The following is a 26,260-nucleotide window of genomic DNA, read 5'->3' as shown; positions in this document are numbered from 1 at the left end:
CACAGCCAACCAGGAACCCCATTCCTAACACATTTCATGAGGAAAGTCAGTTTTTATTTGTATTCAAATTTGGCAGTCGTGTTTTTTCATGGTGCCAAACTCCCCATGGGTATACGGAGTCACCATCCATTTTCAACCAGATCTTGTAAAATAATTTGGAGTCCCTTAGCATGCCCTATCATTCAATCTTAATTCAATACATTGATGACCTGTTGGCTGCGTCAAAAACCAAAGAAGCATGCAGAAGAGATAGCATTGCCCATTTGAATCATTCAGAAGAAAATGGCCATAAAGTTTCCCCTGCAAAATTACAGTATTGCAAGAAAGAAGGGCCAGGTGTACAAAGGCCTTTTGCATTTCTTAACAGTCCGAATCGGTATTTTGGGCCATTAAGAAATGCAAAACTGCCTTTTCTTATATACAAAGGCCTTTAAGAAATCACAAATAGGGATTTCCTATTTGCGATTCCTATTCTGATGTACAAAGCATTTCCTAAATGCGACTTGGGCATTTAGGAGATGAAATTACCTCCGACTTGAAGTCGGTGGTAACCAGGTGCAATTTAAAAAAAATACTCCAAGGTGCTTTTTCTAATTGCAATAGAGCACACACACACCCCTTAGGCATGTGTGTGCTCTGCAGGTGCACCCCTATTTTTGGGGTACACCAAGGGTGACCTTTTGCCCTTTTCTATCCCTAGTTTTGCGTTTCCTAAATAAGAAATAAAAAAACGGCCTAGTGACTAAAATGAAATGGAATTTCTCAATACCGATTTCCTAACAGCGATTCCTAGCTTGCTGGAATCACTATTAGGAAATCAGTATCTCTGTACATAGCATTTTGCATTTCTTAAATAGCGATTTCAATTAAGTTGCTATTTAAGAAATGCACAATTGCATTTTTGTACATCTGGCCCAAAGTCCTGTATTTAGGGCACCACATTGTGAAAGGTGTAAGGAAATTATCCCAATAAAGAATATCAGCACTCCTTCAGTAACACAGAAAGAAGTCTGAATGTTTTTGAGCATGGTTGGCTGCTGTCGTCAATGGATTCCAAAATGTTTCCTTTGGGCCAAGCCTTTACAGAGGCTAACACACAAGGATGTGACTAATCCAATACTACTGGATGAAAATTGCCTACAAGCCTTCACAGAAATGAGAGGAACCATTTGTTCAGCCCCAGCTCTAGGAATGCCTGATTATGTTTTTCTTTGTTTTTGTTGCAAGAGCGATGGATGTGCACTGTCGGTTTTGACACAGTTGCACGGAAATGCTAACAAGCCTCTGGCATATTCTCCATCACATTTGATCCTGTAGCTGCAGCGTTGCCTGGTTGTTTAAAGGCTATGGCAGCACTTAGTGTCAGCATAGAACAGTGCAAAAGCATTGTGATGGGACATCCACTAAACGTTTTTAGCCCCCACTTAGTGGAGATTTCGTGAAGCCGCACAAAGACCCATTACTTGACAAGTGCCCATTTAACCCATTATGAGCAAGTGATCCTTGCCTCTTCGACAATATATATAGAGATATACAGTGTTAAACCCTGCAACTTTGATGCCTATTCCTTTTGAAAATGCAAGTGACTGTTAAGATGATGTTGAGCATGACTGTCTCAATGTGACTCAATTGTGCTCTAACCCAAGACCTGATATTGAAGATGTTTCCTTCGATGAAATGATTATGCCATGTTCATTGATGGCTCCTGTTTGAGAGATAAGAATGTTACCCTGACAGCAGGTTATGCAGTTTGTACAGTCTCAGGTGTTTGACAATCCACCTTGCTTGAGGAGTCTTTTCAGCACCAGTAGCCAAATTGGTCACCCTTACCAAAGCATGCTGTGCTTCTAAACATCTTAAAGTGACAATTTTCAGTGATAGCCACAATGGTTTGGTGTTGTTCATGATTTTGGATAGTTATGGCTTCATTGCCTCTTCTTGTTCCCCAGTCCGAAATAGTGACCATTACTTGAATGTATTACAGTTACCAGCTACAATTGCTGTTGTTAAATGCCTAGCTCATAGGAAATCAACTGATTATGTTACTGAGTAATATCTATACAGATGAAGTTGTCAGGTACGGCTCTCATCTGTACCTCCTTCATTAGAGAGTGGAATAGTGAAACACAGAATGAGACAAGCCAAAGTTTCTTGATGACTACTGTCGAAACATGGGACAAAGTGAAAAGATTGCAGGAACAGAGAAAGAACAGCAAAGTTGGATCAGAGCAGGATGGTCATAAGGAATAAAGATAATGTTTGGATTTCAAGTGATTGAAGAACACTTGCGAAATAGCTTACTGTCCCCAAAGGGAAGACATTACCATGGAGAGGCACACATAGGTAGAGAGGCAATGGTCAGAACATTCAGACAAACATGGTTTAATCCTAAATTTAGAGTGATTGCTGATGTGTCACCTGTCAACAAATCAATGTAGGGAAATGTACAGTTGTTGCACTGAGTCTCATAGGTAAATCAGGAGGAGCGTTTAAAAGAATGCAGTTGGATTTTATTGAGCTGCCGGTGTGCAATGGACTGAGATATATTTTAGTTATTATCTGTATTTTCTCACACTGGGTTGAGGCTTATTACACTAGGAGAAATGAGTCTCACAGTAGCGCAGCTGTTACTTAGAAAGGTGATACCTAGGTTTGGATTCCCAACTTCTCTAGAATCAGACTGAGGAACACATTTCAACAGTGAGGTCCTTAAAATGTTGTGTACGCCATTACAAGTTGAGCAAAGATTGCATTGCAGTTATCGCCCAGAAGCTTCTGGTCTGATGAAACAGATAAATGGAACACTGTAGTCCAGACTGGCAAAAGTATACACATCCACAACACTGGAATGGCTAGATGCATTGCCTCTTGTTTTGATGAGTATGCGCTACACTCCTGAGAGGAAAACAGGATTGTCAGGATTGTCAACACATGAAGTTATCATGGGGCACTATGAGATTGCCAGCAGTGCCTGCTAATGCTCTTGTGAACATTACAGATGACTTGGTGCTGGATTAATGCAAAGGACTAGCTGATGTGTTGCGTTCTTTATCTCATCAGGTTGGAGAGGCTAATGTAAAGCCACAGCAGGAATTGTGTCATGACCAATGATGGTGGTTGGGTCATGCATTGGACAGCTGCGTTGGACAGGTCCTTACCAAAGGGTTTTTGTGACAACAACAGCTATGAAGTGCGCTGGTCTCCCGAATTGGGTACACGCAACTCACACTCGCAACATTCCAGGTCCCCTTGATGAAACAGCGCCTCTTCCTGAAGGGTCGGTTACAGTGAGTGCAAGGGATTGGGTTAGACAAGCTGCTGGGGCTGGACAAGTAGCTGCAGCACAGACTGCATCTGACAGGGTTCTAAGAAAGTCAACAGTGACAACAGCAAATGATACAGAAGGGTCAAAGCAGAATCAGGTGACTCATGCAAGCTGGGATGCTGATGATGGATCACTCATGTTAGATAAAAGAGTTGTACCCAAAGACAATTGGCCTAAGAGAAAACTGTACCTGCTGTACAAGTACCATCAACTATTGCTGAAGAAAATGAAGAGTTGAGTCAAAATGAAAGTGATGCTGAGAATCGAGTACACAGAAAGTCAAAAAGAAAAAGAGGGCTGCGTAGAAATTACTCAGCACCTAAATGGACACATTATTCTGCTGATGACTGGGAACAGGAGTTTGTTGCCTTTTGTGCTAACAATTTGAATCCAGCTCAATATTCTATAGATTTAAATTGCTTTGGAACTGAACTTTGAAATTTCATTGCCAGTCGATGAAGAGAGGCATTACATTTTGGAAGTGATTATCAGTGATTGCGAACTGTACTTGTATTAGAGACATTTGAACATTTAGTAGCAGCTTTTGAACATGTGCAAGTAGAGAAACTCTTGATGACCTTTCTAGATCAAGAAACTTTGTGAATAATTGTTTTTGAAAGAGACTATCTGTAACTGATTTGCTCACAAATAAAAAGGACTGAAAGAGACAGTGATAATCTAACAGCTGCTTAGATTTCAGTTTTTTTTACTTTTTGATTTTGAATTCAACCTTTCTTGGTCTGGAATTAGAGAAGTCATTGAGTCAAATCAAAATAGACGTAGTGAATGCAAATACACATATATAGGTTTAGCAGTAGTGACACTTCTCATGATTATATTATTGCCTATATATTTGAGTTTACCCACATCAAAGGATTCAGATCACATTATACACACACTTGTTTCGAATTTAGTAAATCCTTTTGCAGATTAAAAGTCACTTCACACAGATGAGAATTATTTACAAACTGATAGTTCTAAAAGTGATCTATCAGCAAATGTGTATCATAAGTTGTTGCACATGTCAACATCAGGGCAGTGCGCGCTCTACGGGCGACTGGAATGCAAAAACCCAGCACTTATGAGATAGCGTAATTCATGCATTATGCTGATATGCTTTTTTTAACCTTTTTCATTGCAGAGTTTAATCCTGAAGACTTATATTGAAGGTGCTTATACATACTGTTCATTTGCAATGTATTGCTGCAGGCTTTCAGAGTGTGTCAGGGTGTGGTCCCTTTCCAGGGCCTTCTAGAAGCTTTCTCTGCAGCATGACTGGGTGTGGTTTGTCGGCTGGGCCAGACTCTATACAAGGGAGCCAGCCCAGCTCCACGTTCTCACTATTCAGAGGTCCCGGTGTAGAGCAGCAGCAACTTCCTGAGCTCCTGTTCCGGAGGCCTACTTTGATCTTCCAGGCCTTTGCCCTTGATTACATTGGTGATCCTTGATCAGGGCGGTAAGACGGAGGTCAGGCTGGGCCCCGATCCCGTTTTCAAAGGCATTTGAGTTCTTGGGCCTAATTTTCATGTTGAGAGATTTTACCTTGTGCGTGTGAATGTGCTCTTGGTTTTTCTGGCATTTACATGTTGATATTCGAGTCGGCAAGACGCGCGATTCATTCCTCGTTCTTAACTCTTGATATTCATTGTGCGCTACCATTTCTTGGCAGTTACATGGTGGCATTCGAATCGGCAAGACGCGCAATTCATTCCTCGTGTTTAATGCTTGGTATTCATTGTGCGCTACCATGTCTTGGCAGTTACATGGTGGCATTCAAATCGGCAAGACGTGCAATTCATTTCCTTGGGTTTAACGCTTGGTACTCATGGTGCGCAACCATTTCTTGGCATGTACATGGTGGCTTTCGAATCGGCAAGACGCGCGATTCATTTTCCTTGCATTTAACTCTTGATATGCATTGTGCACAAGTATTTCTTGGCATTTACATGGTGACATTTGAATCAGCAAGACGCGCGATTCATTCCTTGTGTTTAACTCTTGGTATTCATTGTGCGCTACCATTTCTTGGCAGTTACATGGTGGCGTTCGAATCGGGAAGATGCGCGATTCATTTCCTTGTGTTAAACGCTTGATACTGATAGTGCGCAACCATTTCTTGGCATGTAAATGGTGGCGTTCGAATCAGAAAGACGCGCAATTCATTTTCCTTGCATTTAACTCTTGATACGCATTGTGCACAAGCATTTCTTGACATTTACACGGTGACATTTGAATCGGCAAGACGCACGATTCATTCCTTGCATGTAACTCTTGATACTCATTGTGCGCAACCATTTCTTGGCATTTACAAGGTGACATTTGAATCGGCAAGACGCGCGATTCTCTCCTGCAATTAAAACTTGATGTTTCAGATCGCTTGCAGTGTGAGCGATCATTTCATGGCATTTGCATATTCTTGTTTAAATCAGCAATGTGCGCAATTCATGTTTCTGCATTTAAAACTAAGTGTTAAAATTCTAGATGTTACATTATATGTGCATAAGTCCCTTAATAGAACTCCTATTGTGTTCCAGAAAACGTTCAGATTATTTTCTTGTTCTCATGCAAAAAGACCATGTTTGATTTTGAAAACATCATTCTAGAGGGTTCTTATATTCCTAGTCAATGTGTAACATTTCATTAATAGGTTCAGTTGTATTAATCATTCTTGATTCCTTCCCAGGTAACCAGACGCCTTGATGCCTAGTTATTTAGTCCATGCTTAAGTTATCCATGGTTACAGTATGACAATGCTTAGAATCATAGTCTAGTAAAGATTAATATGATATAATCTTGATATTGTGTGCTTTAACCTTTTGCTTCCTACAGGTCTCCTTCCCAGCTGTTCCCTACATAATCCCCTTTTCCCCACTTGGACTCTCTTAGACTCTGTGACATTCTAATCAGAGTATTGGAGCTGTCTTGTGGTGGACATGTTGGGAACGTGCGCAGACCCCGAGGATCTGGTGACTCTGACAGCATAGACATGTTGAGACAATGGAAGTCAGCAACTGCTACTTTTGTACACAGCTGCCTTCATCAGTTAGTGAAGGAATTACCTATCACAGTTTAACCCTAACCTATGGAATTTCCTGTAGGCAGTTATTAACCCTTATTTATCAGCAGGAGTATTATCAATGCTTTGATTCAAATTATGTTTTGGTGTCATTAAACATTTAAGCAGCATTGCAAAGGCAAAGAACATTAGCTATGTGGGAGGTTTCTTCGAACCTACATTGACGTTTGGAACAGTATATGCAGACAAATGCACACTAGAATAATTTAACTTGCATTCTTAGTCCTGTAGAAAAGGAATTCATTGGAGAAGAAGAGAAAAAAGGAGAGCAATGAAAGCCAAAATAGAAAAATGAATAGTTGTGCAGAATTGGGAAAAATGCAACACATTCAGTAGCTGTAAACCAAGGATTCCTGGATATTGCCAGCATGTAGGGTACCTATATAGGCCAAAATCAAAGACTGACACACACCTTGTAAGTATTAGTGAGAATAGACATGTATTTTTGTTTAAAGGTGTTTGGACTTTTATGAGGAACGGTCAAGGCCCTGCTATCGCAGGTGTTTATTTCATATGTAGGAAAAATGCTTATTACAAGCTGCAGAAAGGCTGGTATGGTAAATGTTACCGGGGAGAAGTCTTTCCAAAGATGTATCATGTGGAACATCTTAATGATCCAGTTTGAAGAGAGAAATCAAACTCCAGAGTCACAAGAGTAACAAGTGCGTCAGAAATTACAGGTGATATTTTTGGTGCCATAATTTCATCAGTAGGTATGATCTTGAATGATATCAAGATAAGAAAGTTATCCAAAAATAGTAGGCAAGTTATCTATAGATACCACAGGTGCTATATTGTTAATGGACACAGAAGTTTTGCAAAATCGTCTTGCTTTAGACATATTTCTCTCGAAATAAGGTGGAGTTGGCAAAATGCTTCATGTGCAACAATGTTGCATCCCTGACAACAGCAAGGAGATAAGATAGTACCTTTCACACATGACTGACTTGAAAGGAGAACTGAAACAGGTGACAACAACAGGTGCATGGGAAGCTATAGGAAATGGTTTTACAGCCATTGGTACATGGTTTGGTAATTTGGGAAGAGGTATTGATAGCGATCTTATCTGTCCCAGTTACAGTGGATTTCACAGATTACACAAGATATTGAAGGAGAAAAGTGTTAGGAGTAGGAAGTGATAGGAAGAGATAGAATTGGAGATTATGAGAAGCCTGTATTACAGTAACATCAAGCAGTTAAGAGGATTTCAGAGGATGTTACCCGAAACAAACCTCTGAAGTTTTGAGCTGTCTCATTGATACAATTTGTGATGCATTGGTTGCCATCAAAGGGGGGGGCTGATGTAGGCTAACCTCTAGTAGAGTCCCTTGTGTCACAAAGGTCATCAGAATGTGACAGTTTATGTCTATGTTAATTGTAGTTGTTAAGGTTAAACATAGAGAAAGCTGCACTAACACACATTTTAAATGTGCACTTGTTTATATTTCAGAGCTCGACTTAGGTGGAGTTTGAAATAAATTACACGTCAGAGGAATAAAACTTATGTTAAAATGTAATTTAGACTCTAGCTTAACAGTGCAAATAGAAACGATATTGACTTTCTTATGATTAGTAAATGATTAATGAGTTCAGAAATATGTGCAAAAGTGAGAGAAGTGGAATTTTCTGTTGTACTTCATAAAATGCAGCAACAAAGCTTTCCCATTTAAAATAAAATGTATTGTTCATATAAATGAAATACTATTGATGCTGAATTTATACATTTTCATAAAGCATGTGCTATACTAAAACATATTAATTAGGTGTAATCTATATTTTCCCTTTTGTTACCATGAGTGATGCTTGTAAATTATGAATGTACTAGATATGCTGATTCATTTCCCAATCTGAACTTTCTTTTAGGTTATGTTCTCATGAACAGCTTAGCTAGTTGGTAATAAACATAATTATAGAGAGATCGTAGGGTAGTGTCCTTGTTGGAAGAACAGTGTGAAACTACTATTGGATGAAGCCCATTCAACGTGACATGAACTGATATCTTTGACAAATCAGAATGCTTTGTGAATTCTAAAATACTGATGGACATTTGAACTCTGAAGCAGTCAGGAGCAGACCCTTTCAGTCTCCAGATGATGTCCTGATGCTTGCAGATGTCTTGCTGATCCTGCTGCTTTGCTGGCGAAGATTCCCTGAATGCCGTATCCCTTGGAGAGGTATTTCCCTCTCAACCATTGCCCCTTTTGAAATGCCCCTTTAGATTTAGAAATCCTTTTATTTTCCCTTCAGAAAACTCTTGACTGAGCATCTGAGATGCTGACGCTTTCCCATTTTTCTTATCTTTTGCCTAACTTAGTGACCTGCAGTCTGATATTATCTTTTTTCCAAATTATTTAGTTTTTTTGTGCTTTTTGTTTTTTGCCCGCTTGTGTTCCTCCTGACACATGCATTTACCTGATTTGGTTAGTTGTAGGGTTGACTTGTACCAGGCAAGGATTATTGACTCTGCTAAATTTGAATTGACAAATGGTTGTTAAGTCTGAGCAATGTATTATATCATTGTCTCAGTTATTTTTATTTATGTTGTGTATTATTCTTCTTGAATGCATGGATTATCTATCTTTATAACGTGGTTTTGTGCATTATCTACATGACTTTGTGCATGTGTTTGTAATAAATCTTTTAATTTTATTCTGATTGGAGTTTTCTTTCCGTGGCCACATTGGTCATGGTGTTTGAATTGTACTGGGTGTATTAAAATTCTGTTGATGTTTCTACCACAACATTTACTGGTTCCAAAGATTCATCCACCTCAATGAGCATTGATTCCTGGACAGGATGGAAATGCTTCAACACTATCTTCGTGAGACAACTCTTCTTTTGAGAAATGTTGTGGGTGGCATTGAGAGAGCAGAGAAGCAGAGAATGCTCCAGGGTACCAATGCATGCTTCCCCTTATGTCTTCCCTGTTTTGGAAACAATTAGGAAATGCAAATGCAGGGATGGAGGTCTGATGTGCCTTGCTGACCTCAGCCCTCCATCTATTTGCAGGGCGCTGGCTCTTAATATTTGGGAGGCAGAGAATTTTTCTACATCCTGCTTAGGTACATTTTGTGATATGACTGCTTACATCAGAGGCTTTCAAAAGGCAGTCATTTTCGCAAACTAGCTGATGTGCAATTTGCCCCATTGTTTGTGAACAGAGCTTTGCGTATCAGATCCACTGTTTCATATTTCAGGTGCTTTCTGACATCAGAATGTGGCTGCCTTTTACTATGTAATATAACTATATGATATAAATCTTTAATTTTCAGTCAGTGGCGTCAGAAAGTGAAAAAAAGCAAGTGTGCATTTTAAATGTCTTAATTTTATAAAGTAGATCTCAAATTTTTTTAAATAAAAAGGGAAGTATAACATTAATATAAATGAAAAAGAAATACAGGTGACTGTGGCAAGGATGGGGAGAGGAAGATAGTGGTTACAATTAGTAGGGGTTGGGGGAGGAGCAGGTGTGTAAAAACAATATAGTATAAAGAAAACAGCAAATCCACCATTGTATTTAAAAAGTTTACACTTTTTATAATATGTATACATATGCATATGTATATATGTGTGTGTGTGTCTGTGTATATATACATGTATAGTATACTGTATATAAATATGTAATACATATATTTAATACATCATATACATATATATGTGTGTGTGTGTTGCTTTTCCATTGATCTTATGTTTAACTCCTTTTAGTAACAAATATTCTAAACATAGCATAACTTGCAATGTGTCCTTTGCCTTCAATCTCTAAATTAGGAAGTGACATCAGAGGAGAGGAAGAAAGGGAGCCCATGCGGCATATTTACGGGAAAAGTAGTGCGGGCAGTGCAGAAAGTTACCTTGCTTTGCTGCTCTGAGCCACAGGGAAAGGGCAGGAATGCACTGTATTTATGGAATATGGTGCATTGCATTCCCGTCCTTTCTTCCTGTGCTGGCGCTGTTTTGGCTGCATAGCCCCAATGCAGGCACCTTTGTAGCATGTTGAAAAGGTGTCTCTGTTGCATGCAGGATTGGTTTTGTGCAGAAAGGGGAACCTTCCTCCATAGAAACAATCCATGGAGGTGTGTTTTTCTCTTCTTATATGTGCTTCAGAATGAAGTACATATAGAAAAATGAAAAAACAAGGAGAAATAAAGATATTTCTCCTCGTTATGCCTGCCCTGGAGAGGAGAAAGATTTTAAGACATTCCCAGGTTTACAAGTCCCTGTAAATCTGGGAATACATCAAAATCCATTGGATTTGTGTGGGAACACCCAACGCAACGCTCATGGAATGCCTCCCTTGCACACAGTAAGGTGACGCCGCGATTTGTGCTGTGTTGCCTTACTCAAGATTTATGAGGCCACTCAAAGCCACGCAATGTAGCTTTGCGTGGCTTCATAAATCTGACTTAGGGCTTGCAGCACTTTTGCATCACGCAGCACCACGATGCATAGTGCAAAAGTGACGCAATGGAGCTCATAAATATGCCCGAGTGTTTAGATCCCTTTTAAAAGTAAACCTGCTAAGTATAATGTTGTTTGCCCTCTTACATATGTGACTAAAGGAAATTGCAGCCTCATGCTTGACAACAGACCTGATTCAGGTGGGAGAGTCCCGTTTTTAAACCCCAAAATTGCTTTATTTTAGGTGTCTCCCGCCTAAAATTGTATTTATTTATATTCTCTTTGCGGTTTTGAAATGTTGGCATGTACGAAACCTCTAACCTCTGCTGCAATAAAAGTTCCTATAGGATGCTTTCCCAGACCTCCTTGAACGTCACTTCTGGTTTCATGGTTTGAGGATAATTGTCATAATGGAAGACAGTCTTTTCAATTTACAGAAGATTAGGTTTGTAATGTCTCCTAAATAAAATCATCCTGTGCGCAAGTGTAAACAAAGTGAGCATAGTTGCTGTTATGCACACAAATTGTTAATCCAAATCATGTCTGTGAACACATCAGAGACTGGGACTTGTTGCGGGAATCCAAGCATTTTCTGTTGCCATGGGGGTCAGGAAGTGGTCAGTAGTTGCCAGCTGATCCATACTTAGCCCGAGTAGTAGGAATCCAAGGCGCTCTGGTAGTAGCTGTGCGCTGTTACACTGATGTAAATGACGTAAGCAATCCAAGCAATGGTAATGCAAATGCCGATACCCAGGCTCACATGGTTCAGGTTTCGAGCAGTGACAGAATTGGCCCGGGCCTCACTGATGTCTCCACGGTGATTGGCATCTCGCGTCTGCAAAACAGAAACAAAGAAGGGACTCTTAAGTGTTTGTTTCATTTACTTTTTTTTCCACAAAGTTTTGGGCCACGTGTACGAAAGTTTGAAATAGTGAGTTCCTAATTGCGATTTCCTTCAAATTGCAATTAGGAAATCGCTATTTGAACTGTATGGAACTCTTTTGAGTTTTATTTGCGATTCCCATTTGGTCACAAAAAGACCTACTTCATGAATATTAATGAGTTAGGTCTCAGTTCCTGACCCACTGGTAAATGCTAAAATCATAGGGATGGTGGTCTACTGGGTCAGCAGACCACCATGTCTGTGACTGCTTTCAACTAAAACAATCTTTTTTTTTATTGCAGCCCGTTTTCCTTAAAAGAAAATGGGATGTGTTTAAAAAAAGACAAAAAAAAGTTTTCTTCTTATTTTTTAAGAGTAGGCAGTGGTCTTAAAACATGCTTTTACATGGGACCTCTTCCCATTTCCAAATGGGGTATCACCAATTTGAAAATGGTGGTAAAATGAGAATGTTTTGTGACCGCATTTCAATCGCAAAACATTCATACATACCACTATGATTTGGTATTAGGAAGGGACACTCAACACGCCCCTTCCTAATACGGAATCACAAACCCCAATTGCAATTTGGTAACAGGTTACTGAATCCCAATTTGGGTTTGGTACGTGTCAAAATGCCTTTTTGCATTCACAAACAGTCTGATTCTGCGAAGCGGCCCATTTGCTACCTCAAACAGGCTTCCTAAATGTGGCCCAAAGTCTCTACTATGAATATTCTAGCCATGTATGGAATGTTGTCTAAGTCTAGTGTGGCCCTTCAGCATTTGATGTAATTACATTAGTCCCGAAGCCTCTGAAAGGCCAGTGATTCCCCAAAGGGTCCACCAGCAGCTACTAACAGAGCAGTTTTAAGGCACAGGTCTAGGTCTCTCCCTCCCCACACTTTCTTTGGGCCCCTAATGTAAAGTGCAATCCAAAAGCTTTATTTTGGCAAAAATGCCATAAAAGCATAAAAACGTTTTACATATAAAACATTTAAGATAAATCATTAGATTTCACATGAATCTCATGAATCTCAGTAAATCCCAAGTCCAAGCTCATCCAAAGCGACATAATACAAATGTGCCTCAAATCAATAAGAAAAATTATGAAAAACTGCAAAACTACACATCATCATAAAATGTTAATATATAGTCTTTGTGCAAAGAGCAATAAGGGTGTTTTGGTTCAAACCATATTTAAAATACATTATATCTTCCACTTAATAACAAAGTAAGAATAATCCCAAAAAAATGACATCTAGCTAATGTATTATCCTGTTCGGTAAAACTATATATAAGCAAAAATAATATCTAAAGTTAAAATAAAATGTATGCTTTATTAGCTAAAGATTTACCCCTAATATGCCAGATTGCCTCTAAAAACCTTGCCAGTGCGCATACCACAACCGCACGTGGACTTACTTTGCAGATCCTCATGGCCGAATGACAGTCCCTAATGCCCAAGGATTTGGTAAAGTGATTAGGACTGTCCGAGTGCGCTCTCCCTCTCTTTTTCTCTCTCTCTCTCTCTCTCTCTCTTTCTCTCTCTCTTTCTTTCTCTCCTCTGCCTCTGTCTGAACCTCTCTCCCTCTCTCTATCAATTCCTCTATGTCTCTCTTTACCATCTCTACCTCACCACTCTACTTTTTATCTGCTCTCTTTCTGTTGCACATTTCTTGCTATTTCATCTCTGTCCCGTATCGTTCATCCCTCTTTAACTTGCTCTGTACTTCGCTGTCTTGCTTTCTCTTATTCTTACCTTCCTTTCTCTAGCTGTTGCTCTCTCAAAACCTCCTCTAAATCTCCACTAGTTTTCTATCTCAGTTTTCTCTACTTCATTTCTCTAGCTCTACTTCTCTGAATTGTTGTATCTCTTTTTAGCTCACCAATCACCAAGTCCTGGTCCTTATATTTACCTCACTTCTCGAGTCACCCATCTCACTTGCTGTCTTTCTACCCCCCACCTCTCTCTATCTCATCAGTTCATTTGGACTCAGGGAGGGGACCAATGTGCATCTTTCCCAAAAACTACTTTAGTTTGGCCCCTGAGGGTGGTGCCCCATGGGCCTTTTAAGGTTGTGGGGACACATACCCCCCCATTTTTATTCTTTGGCCCTGGGGGAAGGAGCCCCCGGTGCCCATTTGTGCTTGGGGGACACATGCTCCCCTCCACTAATATAAAAATGTTTTGCCCAGCAGGACGGGGCCTCTGGGGCCTCTTAAGGATCAAGAGTGGCAGCCACGTGTACCCCTTCCCTATAATTAATATTTGGCTATGTGGTGTGGAGTTGCCAGCTGGGCTCATGGAAGGGCCGTGCACCACCTCCCTTAATACAAATATGTTTGGCCCTGGCAGATGGGATCCCCGAGGCCTCTTAAGGCCACATGCCCCCACCCCAATAATAAAACTTTAGCAGGTCCTTGAGGCCCGGGAAGAGGAGTCACTCACTCAATTATGTCATAAATTATGTCACAGAGCATGTCATAAGTGATGTAATATGTGAGGCTATAAACAGTGCATGGCAGAGGTGTATGTTGTAGTTAGCTCTGCTAACTATAACTGGTGAATTTCTGTGTTTTTTTAGTTCAAAACTTTACATTGGCACTGACATTTTCACCTAATTATAATGTAAATTTAACCTTTGTTTTTTCAGTTAGTTTCTAAGGATTAAAAAAAAAAGATTTAGATTTTATTATCACACCTAACAATAATGTCACTTTATACTAGCCCCTAGCGCCACCTTGCACCAAATTTGCAGCATTTATTTTTACGCAAATTTGGTGTTAAGGTGGCATTTCCCACATGCCATATTTACAAAGTGGTGAAATGCTTGCAATTCGCCACTTTGTAACACCTTGCGCCACATTATGCCTGCGCCAGGCATCATGTATGCAAGAGGGCATTACCCTGTTAGGGGGACCAGAAAAAAATGGTGCAAGGACATCTACGAGATTTCCCTGTGACATTTTTTTGACACTTTTAACATCTGCTCGGAGCAGGCATTAAAAGGGGGCACTCACTACATTGAATACATTGGACCCCTATGTACTCTGCAGGAGTATCGCCAATATTTTGGCGGTACTCCTGCAGAGTACATCAATACCGTCAATAAAAATTAAGCTATTGCCCCCTACCCGACGCCATGGTGCACTGTATCTAAGATACGGTGCACACATGGTGGCGGTAGGGGGATGCTAAGGGGTGCAAAGGAAAGTGGCGCTGCAGTCGGTGCAGCACCACTTTCCTTAAGTCTGCCCCATGTATATATTTGTGTGTGTGAGAGACATTACATCATCCAAGCTAATGCTCCACAAAAAGAAACCACGTGCACTTGAGACAAGTCATATGGACATATTCAGGACTGTAAAAGTTGTATGGTGCAAACTGTAGTGAAATTTCAAGAGCAAGCAGTAATTCATTAAATCAAGTTAGAAACTGGACGTAACTAACATAGCTAGTAGTAGTTGCAGTTGTATGTTTCAAACAGGTTCAAATAGGTTGTGCCATAATTCAAAGGCCTGCTGCTAAAAAATGTGACTAAAACTAAAGCTTCTTCCAGTACATCACTAACCCGTGGAAGTATGCACACCTGCTGACGTGGAAGAGTTGCCATTACAGCTATTACAATTTGTATAAAAAGAGGAGATATTTATATGCAAACGTTTACTGAAAAGTCTAAGGTATAAATTGTTGTACAATGTAATATGCATGAGTGAAATTGGATCAAATGGCAGCAGGATTGTAAGTGCTCTCAAATTGGCGTGCACCATTCTGCTCATTTCAAGCATATGTGTGAGGCATTTTTACAAACTACTGAGAATTGTTTATAGGGACTGGTAGTGCATGCCTTATAAATTAGCTTATGTATAGAGGTCATTGACTTAAAATTCTCTGTCAGATGAGGTACTTAACACACATCCCATTAAGGTAAATAATAACCAAACTGGTTTTGAACAATAGTCATGGTTTAATAAGTTGCTGATGTCATAAGTGTCTACAAAGGCTATATGTTTTTTAAGCACCTAAATACCGGTAAAAAAAAGAGATTAATATTTACTGAATGTGAGTGATTTCACAGATATGCTTCATGTTCGGCTTGTTGTGGAGGGATACGCCCATTAGTAATACAAATGTTAAGGAGAATTGGGAAAACCTGGTATAAGTGTACTTTGCTGAATATCTTCTAGTTTGAAAAGCTTAAAGCGACGTGTCATATTCATTGTACGGCTACCAGCAGTAACCATACAGTGCTAACTCCTTGTGCCAGTGTTTAGCTTACAGAAACATGTGACAGGGGCCCTCATCAAAGGGCCATTTCAGCTTGCACCACCCACTGCCCCTGCCAGCCTGCCAATGACAGTACCAACACCAATACCAACCATCACACTCCTACAAGTCTGACTGTCCAGAATATTCCAGGCCCTTCAAGCTACAAGCATGGCTTGGGCTGTGGGTATTATTCATTTTTAATGTATATTGAATTATTAACAACTGTTAATGTGCTCATCTCTTAATTAAACAGCACCACCATGTGGCACTATCATAAGTGCCGGTGTTGAGAAGTGCCAGTGCTGAGCACCAGAAACCACCCAGTCAAATTAAGCTCTGATTTGTGCCTGCCTTAGTCTCTCAGCAGAACTTATTTTTTTGCTGCAGATTGGTTTGGTGGAGGGCAATGAGAGAAAACTCAAGTAAGCAAACAGATCTTGGTGCACTGTCTGCTTCTCTTTCAGCGCCTGCATGACCCATGAAATTAGGAGTCACAAGGACATTCAGTGCCAAAGGCAAAGCATAAGCATCCCTCACTACTTCCATACATGCCGCGTGTTTTACCTGTTTATCCTGGGGCATCAGCAACTCCCCACTTTTAGCTGCTAGAGCTGGGGATGGGCGCCAGTGTGTGTACCATAAAACCTTTAAAAAGTTGTTTAAGGCTCCTTTGCCTTTTGAACACTGGTCTTTAAAGCAAAGTTCATAAAGACCACCACAAGGGAATAGCGCTATGGAGCCATGAAGTAGGGGAACTAATGCAACAAGAGAGCACGTAACCAAAGAGGGAAGGTTAGGAAGACAGAGGGATGAACAGAAGGATGAACAGAATGATGAATGTGTGGACATAGAGATGGAGAAGGGACTGGGGAAGAGACTGATGAAGAGAAGGGTAAATGCACCGAAAGCAGAGTGGAGAGAAGGACGAGGAGATAAATGGAAAAAATAGATGGAGAAGAATGGATAAAGAAAAGGGTGGAAGAATCAATTAGGAGAAGGGTGGATGGATAGATCAAAGGCGAAAATGGTGAATCGCGAAAAGAATGGAGAGGGAGGACTATGAATGGATGGGAAGAGAGAAGGATGGGAGGACACGTGAAGAAAGGAAGGATGGAAGGAGAGATGATATGGTATGCTAGATATTATTGATAAAACGCGTCATTCACTCGAAGGTCTCGTGGCGCTAACAGATTAAGAACGAGCATTTGCAATGCAATGGGTCTCGCGTTTGCTCGAGTTAGAGCTTTTAATGTTGTAAATTTCTAACTGGACTTTTCTTGCCACATAAATTGAAAGTGAAAAGTAAAACAGTTGACATAAGCATACCCTACCTCAAATTCTTTGTTAGACCTGCCCGGAGCAAGATAATACCTTCAGCTTTATATCAGCTATGTCTGTGCTCTTTTAAAACCTTTGTAATGGCAATGTCCGCACTTAGTAGACACAGAGTAAAGACGGCTTCCTACTCACTACTTTAAGTTACATTTTTAGCAAACCACTTGGTACCACTCACATCAAACACATTTTGATAGTTCAGCCCCAGATTTACAATAAACTTATCACACAGGATCAGAAACATCTACCCTCTAAATAAAGTGCTTTAGAAACAAAGGAAGTACTGCTGTAGGACGGGCCTGTCTTTTATTGGGGAACCTCAAACTATTGATGCAAAGGCCAAATGGAGTGTCTTGGCAAACTGCTGCCACTCAGCAGACCGTAAAATCCTGAGGCCTGCTAGAGCTTGGCTGTGTTATTGGCTCCCTGGGTGAATCTCTGAATGGGCTGGAATATTAGTATCCTGGAATTCATCTCCTACTTGGTTGTCTCCCCCCTACAGAATGCATTTTACAAACATGTGTAATCCCTGGGCATCCATCAGCGCTTCAGAAAGCTTCCTTACCCAGTAAGCCTCACTCTGAAGGCTAAAAGACTTCAAAACTGCTTCTTCTTTAAAAGAACCAACACATTCTCCTCGTAGCTGTAAACAAGGATCATATAATGGATTCACCCATTGCCACCACATTAAAAGCTTTTCAAGATCCCACACACGTTAGTACTATGGTTTGAAGTTCCAGGATAAACTCAAAAAGCTGATTGGCTCTCATAACAAAACGTATCTTCTTAGGCATTTGTGACAGTTGTTAAAGCCCAGCTCTAAAATGAATAACTATGAGAAACGCAAAGAGAGTGTCAACAAAACTCTTCCATCACTCCCATCTTCCCTCCACCAGCCCCCAGCATGACAAGCTGTTAAACAAAGTCATCTTCGTACTCCTTGGGAAATGCAGTGGAGAAGAAATATACATTTACATTTATGGAAAGGAACTGGGGGAAATGAGGTGTAATACAGCCATTATTATTCATGTTCTAGCAACGGGGAGCGCTTCATAAGACAATCTGTGCACCTAACATGTATGATGGACAACAGGTAAGGTGAATCAAAACAATTTAAACTAGCAGCTGTACATGTATGATAAATGGGCCCCCATGCAGCACTCGGGTCTCTGAGGGACCAGGGCAGGATAGGGCCAAGCTGATGACCCACGCTGCCAGGCCGGACACCATGTCCCAGTTAAAATTCACCTTGACTCCGCGTGTGAGCAGACGCTGCTTTTAATTAACCCTTGGTCCGCAGAGCGAGCTTTTAACCAAGAAGAATTGCCTGTGTGGCCTCGCTGCAATTAGCCACGCCCCCTACGAAGGGCCGGGTCAGTGGACCAAAAAGTGCTAATCAGAATTCAAAATCCTATGAACTGCAAGACACCCCCACCCACCACTTAATGCTGTAGAAGAGAGTGCAGGCTGGGGAAGAATGCCCCGGACCAAAACAGAAGTGGAAAACTAGTGCTCTCACTTTCACATACGCACAGTTAACAAAACACTGCAAACAAATAACCATCCTCGAACATAACAGCACAAAATAAATGCACACACGACGGTCAAATGATGAAGAGCAGTGAGCAACGGGTCTCGGTTTTGTTCGAGTTAGAGCTATTAGCGGTGTAAAGAAAAAAGTTGCAGCGCGATCTCACTATCTACAATGCAGCGTGATCACGCTGCGTGGAAAATAAATAGATAAAGTAGTCCGGACACCATGCTGAAAACATCGAGCTTCCATGCTGAAAACATCGAGCCTCGTATGTTTTCAGTAGTTAACCGGTGCTGTGTAGGTGGGCTAAACACCGGAAAAGGCATGACGTATGCATGCTTTTCACAAATGAAAGCAACGGATTTTAAAAGGCAAGCCCACAAACCAATGAAAGACACTGACGTGACATGGGTGTGGTTGGAAGCCCAAAGAGAGATTACAGAATGGGTCGGAGCGCTTTGCGCTCGCCCATAAAAAGCCAGTGAGAGGGATAAAAATTTTAACGGAAGTCCTGCCTAAAATTCCATGCCTTTAATGCCTTTCTGAGATGCCTGGGTGGAGAAAGGAAAGGCGGGCTCTAAAAGGAAGGGTGGATGTCTGGGCTAAAGATGAGGAAGAAGGATGGACCCTGTACACCCACCACACCCAGGTACCTGGAGGAAAACCACATCAGTATACCTCGATTCTTAACCACGGCAAGGGCACTTCTACTCCAGTGCTGGGGCACACACACAGCTCTGTCTGTGTTAAGTGCTTAATTTGAGCCGGAGGCACCGGCATTTACTGTGAGCAAAAGACATATTGGAAAGACGGAGGAAGATAAAAACGAAAAAGCGTGACAACAGGAAAAAACAGAACGCTGCAAGAGAGAGTTGAAGGGGCAGTGAGTGGCTGTTAATGGATTAAAGAGGCCCGAGATGGCTTCAGGATTACGCTGCCTCAGTATTCAGTGCTCGCACATTTAATTTCAGCAGCCACGTGTTTCAGAGGGGAACTTTGGGTACCAGCACGTTTTTATTTACAAATTACGCACTGGTGTACCTCAGTCCGGAGCTGTGCACTATTGAGAGCTACTCTGTCTAATAGTGCTTTTGGGTATGAGATGCCTCGTATCTGCTGATGCTCCAGTGCTGACCTGCACACACAGCTCTGTCAGTGCACCTCAGCCCTGAGCCGTATTCGGGTATGAGATGCCTCATAACTAGTGATGCTCCAGTAGTGACATGCACACACTCAGCTGTCAGTGTACCTCAGTCACAAGCTGTGCACTGTTGACATGCCCACACAGCTCTGCCAGTGCAACTCAGTGCAGAGCTGAGCACTGCGGGTTATGAGATGCCTCATATCTCGCGATGCTCCAGTACGTGCGCGCACAGGTCTGCCAGTATAGCGAGTGAAGGTCCCTCTGTGCTACTTCACTGCTGGGACCCCCTCATAACTCCACCAGTGTACCTCATTGTGAGCTGAATCATGGTCCCGCTGTGTTACATCACTGCTGGAATCCCTCATAACCCTCATAACTCCACAAGTGTACCTCATTCTGAGCTGAGTCATGGTCCCTCCGTGCTACTTCACTGCTGGGACCCCTCATAACTCCACCAGTGTACCTCATCCTGAGCTGAATCATTGTCCAACTGTGTTACTTCACTGCTGAGACCCCCTCATAACACTCATAACTCCACCAGTGTACCTCATCCTGAGCTGAATCATGGTCCAACTGTGTTACTTCACTTCTGGGACACCCTCATAACACTCATAACTCCACCAGTGTACCTCGCCCTGAGCTGAGTGATGGTCCCTCCATCTTACTTCACTGCTGAGATCCCCTTATAACTCCACCAGTGTACCTGACCCTGAGCTGAGTCATGGTCCCTGAGTGTTATTTCACTGCTGGGACCCCCTCATAACTCCACCAGTGTACCTCGCCCTGAGCTGAGTCATGGTCCCTCAGTGTTATTTCACTGCTGGGATCCCCTCATAACTCCACCAGTGTACCTCGCCCTGAGCTGAGTCATGGTCCCTCTGAGTTACTTCACAGCTGGGACCCCCTCATAACTTCACCAGTGTACCTCACCCTGAGCTCCTCCATGCTACTCCACTGCTGGAACCTCTCATACCTCCACCAGTGTACCTCATCCTGAGCTGAATCATGGTCCAACTGTGTTACTTCACTGCTGGGACACCCTCATAAATGGTGTAGGAAGAATAGGAATAAATCACATACAAACAAACATAAGTTCCCAAATCGCAATACAAACATTTTAGGCTAGAGATAGTTGTAAACCAATGTCAGTAGTGAAAGGCTTAATACATGACATGTTAAAAAAAGACAGACTGTGAGTTCAATAGAAAAGGCAGGTCATATTTAGGACAAACAAACACTTATTACTTAGGAAACGTATACACATGCTGCATTGTTAAGTTAGCCGTGCTGAAACACACAAGAGGCCCAAGCCACATTAGAATGAGAGTTTTTCTTTAATGCTGCACCAACTGTTGCTTTCAAAATGTTCACTTAGCATGAACAGGGTGGAACAAAAGGGTGTATCCTTCCTTAGCACAGGGGTCCTAAAAACCACAAGCCATTCATATCGTGGTAAGGGGAACTGTGTATGGGTCAGATAAGTATTTTCAAGGCAGGGATACCATGAGCAACACGCAACATATAACCTCTTGTTGTGCAGAAAGATAGATATGGTGAATGACGTCAGTGTAACTTACCCACCCATGAGGCCAACAAGTGCACGTGCTTCTTTCCAGAGGCACCTCATTATCTTATCTGTACTGCTTGTAGTTGCTTACGTCAATGGTGAACTCTTCACCACAGTTTTTGTGGTTTTTACAGTATAAATGCTACTGGTGTTTAAACCAGAACTTTGAACTTCAGTCATGGCCTCTATGTGAGGCTGCCTGTTGTTCCCAGCTGAAAATCGATTAAACCTATATTATTGTGTCAAATTGATCTGTCTTATTTTATTAACAGATTTCCCTCTAACATAACACTCATAACTCCACCAGTGTACCTCGCCCTGAGCTGAGTGAAGGTCCCTCCATCTTACTTCACTGCTGAGATCCCCTTATAACTCCACCAGTGTACCTGACCCTGAGCTGAGTCACGGCCCCTCCCCGTTATTTCACCGCTGTGACCCCCCTCATAACTCCACCAGTGTACCTCATCCCGAGCTGAGTCATGGTCCCTCAGTGATACTTCACTTATGAGACCCCCTCATAACTCCACCAGTGTACCTCGTCCCGAGCTGAATCACTATCCCCCCATGTTATTTCACTGATGGGACCCCCTCATAACTCCACCAGTGTACCTCACCCTGAGCTAGGTCACGACCCCTCCTTCTTCACGGGACGCACTCACAGCTCTGCCAGTGGATCTGATTTTAGATCAGCAATCAGTGAGTGATATAGCGCTTCCTTCTGCCAGGCCTGGCCCCAAGCAGGAGCTAGATGAATATTATGGATGGAAACAACGAGGAATGACGCGATAAAACAGAAATTCAGGGACAGAAAGCAAGAAATTGGTTCTGCTGTGGGGGCGGGCATTGCACGAGCAGAGGCAAACTAAATCTTACAGTTTAAGAACCTTCCCAACCCTGCTCTCCTAAATAGCGCCTTTCACATGCCACGTGCCGTGCAGTCAGGCGTGTCACACTATACCACTATCTACACCTGTTTGCACATAGTTATACGACTTCGTTTTAACAATGTTTCCGAGGCCCCCTGAGCATGTTGTGGCTCGGGGCACCAGCATGTTAGAGACAGATGCCCCCCGTTGCTTCAGTGCGGACACCCCCACACCGTGCCTACCCCAGCCCTCACCAGCACCCGCGCCTCAGTCCCTACCCACGGCAACTGATGTTACTCTACAGATTAAACTGATCATATTATGTACCTCATTCCTGAAATACGGCATCGCTTCTGACCCTCACATACCGCGTGCCCGACTGGCACTCACCATGTACTGTACCTCAGTACTTCCCTGACGCATACGTAACAGAGAACACTTATAAACTGCACACTAACCAGCCGGGTCTCCTGGTGTAGGTACACACTGGCCATACCCACACTAGCACCTCCATCTTGAACTGTAGCACTCCCCTTACTCCATCCCTCAGGCCTGCACTACATATACCAGTCTGTGCTTGTGGCACTTCACATTCATCCATTCATCCTACCCACCTATGCACCAAGGTCTGTGGCACTCTTTACTCTATTTCTCTCACTCACACTGTGTACATCAGTATGTGGCGCACTCTTTACTCCATTCTTCAAACCCTTCTATGTACCTCAGTCTGTGGGGGCGCCCTTTAGCCAATTCTTCACAACCTCACTATGTACCTCAGTCTGTGGGGCACCCTTTACTTCATTCTTTACACCCACACTATGTACCTCAATCTGTGGATCGCACTTTAGTTCATTTTACAAAATGTACATCAGTCTTTGATACATGACAGACCCTTTACTCCTTCCTTATACCTGGACCGTATATCTTAATCTTGCCTACAATATGTTCCTCAGACTTGCCAACCACACACCAGTAGTCCAGTGCTCATATCCAGCGTACATCAGTCCTTTGTCTATGAAAGACCCTTTACTCCTTCCTTACACCTGGACCGTATATCTTAATCTTGCCTACAATATGTTCCTCAGACTTGCCAACAACACACCAGTAGTCCAGTGCTCATATCCAGCGTACATCAGTCCTTTGTCTATGAAAGACCCTTTACTCCTTCCTTACACCTGGACCGTATATCTTAATCTTGCCTACAATATGTTCCTCAGTCTTGCCAACCACACACCAGTAGTCCATTGCTCATATCCAGTGTACATCAGTATTTTGTCTATGACAGACCTTTTAATCCTTCCTCATACTACGCTGCGTACCTTAAGCTTGCCTGTGGCTTCCACCTGAACATACCTGCCCTGTCTTCCTCAGTCTTGGCCAGCCACACACCGGTGGTCCATTGCTCATATCAACAGTGTGTACATCAGGCTTTTGTCTTTGACAGATCATTTACTTCTTCCTCATGCCTACACCGTGTACCTTAATCTTGCCTGTAGCTTCCACATGATCATACCTAGACTATCTTCCTCAGACTTGGCCAGCTGCACGCCGGTGGTCCCCAGCTCATGTCTACCTTGTGTATCTCAGTCCTGAGCAACATCAGCCCTGCTCCTCGGTGCTCAGGCCCACACTAGCATCCTGGCCTGCAGCACCTAGTTTCCTTAGTGTTAGACCCCACAAGTGCTGGTCTGGAGCCCATTCCCACTGTGAAGCCCATTCTTGGCGGGACGTACCTTAATGGAGAAAACCAGGGCCGCAGCGCCCAGGCACAGGCAGCAGCAGATCAGGTTGAAAATTGAGTAGCCCAAGTAGTCGTTCTCGTGGGCCGGCAGCTGGGCCACCATCACCATGGGCTGGGTGGTCACCACCGTGCTCTGCCCCTGGACGTAGCCCATGTTGTATGGTGGGTAGATCCCAGGGTTCTGGGGATTGGGGTGCAGGTTTGGCGGTGGCGCACCATAGCTAGACACGGGTCCGTTTGAAGGCGGCATGGCGTAGCCATGCATAGGTCCTGGCCCGCATGCTGGAGGGGGAAAGCTTGGTGCAGAAGGTTCTTGAGGGTCCCTGGACATGTCATGGCCGTACATGGTAAGAGATGGTAGATCCTTCCCCGTCTCTTGTCCTACTCGCCTGCCTGAGCCGACTCAGGGTGCCCGAGAGCTGGAATAAGTAGCAGGATACCCGATGACTCTGGCCTGCTTTGGGGACTATCGAGTTCCTGGAGGAAGAAGACCTTCTTCGATATGCCTTTGTCTGCTCCTGAATGGAAGGTGTGGTACCTGCTGTGTGGCGCACCCAGAGGGCTGAATGGATCCCGCTCCTCACCGTCCCTGCAGCAGCATCGACAAAGGACCTGCCAGTGATGGGACCTCCTGGGATACTGTTGTATCAGAACTACGGAAACCGACCTTGTACACTGTAAAACAAAACCCAAAAACACAGGCGAATTGAATTCTTAAGAAGTGTACTAGAGAGCTGAAGGAGAGGGGGATGTTCGGGCTGGATCACACGGGGGTGTCATTAACTCAAGCATATGAAAAGATCTTGGTCCAATGTCATCTAAATCTCAAACAAGGATTGGCAAAGCCAACAGGTCTAGCCTTAGCAATTGGCTGATTTTTTTTTATTTTTTATTTCTGTTTGCAAGCACACGACACAAAAATATAAAGAAGAAAACGAAGAAAACATGGTCACAGAATGCGTGCAATAACAAAGTAACGTATAAAACATATTATCATTGTATTTAATTTTAATACAACAGTATGGAGGCTTCCTAGCAAGCCAATATCCTTATAACAGGTATGGAAAACTTTTGTAGCTTATGTATATAAGTGAAGACATAGTTTAAAATGGGTGACTAAATAAGAATTTAAAAAGGAAGAGAAAGAAAAAATGCATTGGCAAGGTAAACTTTTTTAGGCAGATGTGTGCATGCAATCACGTAAAACGCCTTGACTCAATGTGCAAGAGAACCAGAGGATGAAGCGAGTTGTGGAATTGTCCCAGGCTCTGTGCTGTGGTGGGCGGAAGCAAAATGAGACTGATAGTTAAAACGACCAATGGGCGAAGAGACTGGCCAAAAGCCCCTGCGTATACTTATGGATATTTTATTTATTATGAGAATAGAGCTTCCTGGTCGCCAGATCTGAAATTCGGTACTGTACTCACTTGCGGCCAGTTGGTGTTCCTTAGTGCAATAAGTCACATTTAAGCAACTTTGTTCAAGAGTTGTATAGACCTAATTCACTATCACAAAAAATCATATCTTACTCTTTTTGTGATTTCAAAGAGACCTAATCTAAACAGTATTAAGTTACGCTAAACAAACATTTATAAAAGAAAATTTCTGTATTCACATAGCTCTCTTGAACCGGTGCCTGCATACCTCTCATGCATTACTTCTTCCTTTCATATGTTACACAAGGGTCAGAAATTTCCCAAGTTTCTGTTTCTTCCTTCGTTTCTTTATTACATTGTTCCCATACATGACCCCCAGTTTTCTCATTTCAAGTCTGAAGTTTATGTCTTTATTTTCCTGTTTGCCATCCCTTTGTACTGCTTTACAAACTCTGTGATTGGGCAAACCAATTATTAATCTCTTATTATTATTAATGCATTTGCAGTTTTTTAGGGTTGGTTCCTAGCGCTTGCATTGCATAATGAAAATTAAACATTTCAGTAAAGGTGGTCGTTGAGACAGCAATGACACCTGCATGTTTACAGTTTTGTTACCCTGCCCTGAGGGCCTAAATGCAGTGCTTAATTTGTACTTGTTGTTTCCGGTGCTGAGCACAGGCACTTATTTTTTAAAGAAAGCATCACAATGGGAGAAAGCAGAAAGCTGCAAGAGAGCTGAAGGGGCC

At 42.4% G+C, this 26,260-nt stretch overlaps 1 protein-coding gene across 1 annotated transcript; it reads right to left on the bottom strand.

The window, feature by feature from the left end:
• Positions 1 to 892: 892 nt before the first annotated feature.
• On the bottom strand, positions 893 to 24,779 carry LOC138246509 (interferon-induced transmembrane protein 3-like). Its single transcript, XM_069201160.1, has 2 exons — positions 24,131 to 24,779; positions 893 to 11,634 (listed from the first exon to the last, which is right to left on the bottom strand). The coding sequence occupies exons 1-2, from the start codon at positions 24,482 to 24,484 to the stop codon at positions 11,443 to 11,445; spliced, it is 546 nt and encodes a 181-aa protein (XP_069057261.1). The 5' UTR covers positions 24,485 to 24,779; the 3' UTR covers positions 893 to 11,442.
• Between the last annotated feature and the right edge of the window lie 1,481 nt (positions 24,780 to 26,260).

The sequence above is a fragment of the Pleurodeles waltl genome, chromosome 7, assembly GCF_031143425.1.
Source record: "Pleurodeles waltl isolate 20211129_DDA chromosome 7, aPleWal1.hap1.20221129, whole genome shotgun sequence".
NCBI classification, from domain to species: Eukaryota; Metazoa; Chordata; class Amphibia; order Caudata; family Salamandridae; genus Pleurodeles; species Pleurodeles waltl.
Note: the sequence above shows the minus strand (reverse complement) of the source record. Positions and strands in the feature narration are given on the sequence as shown.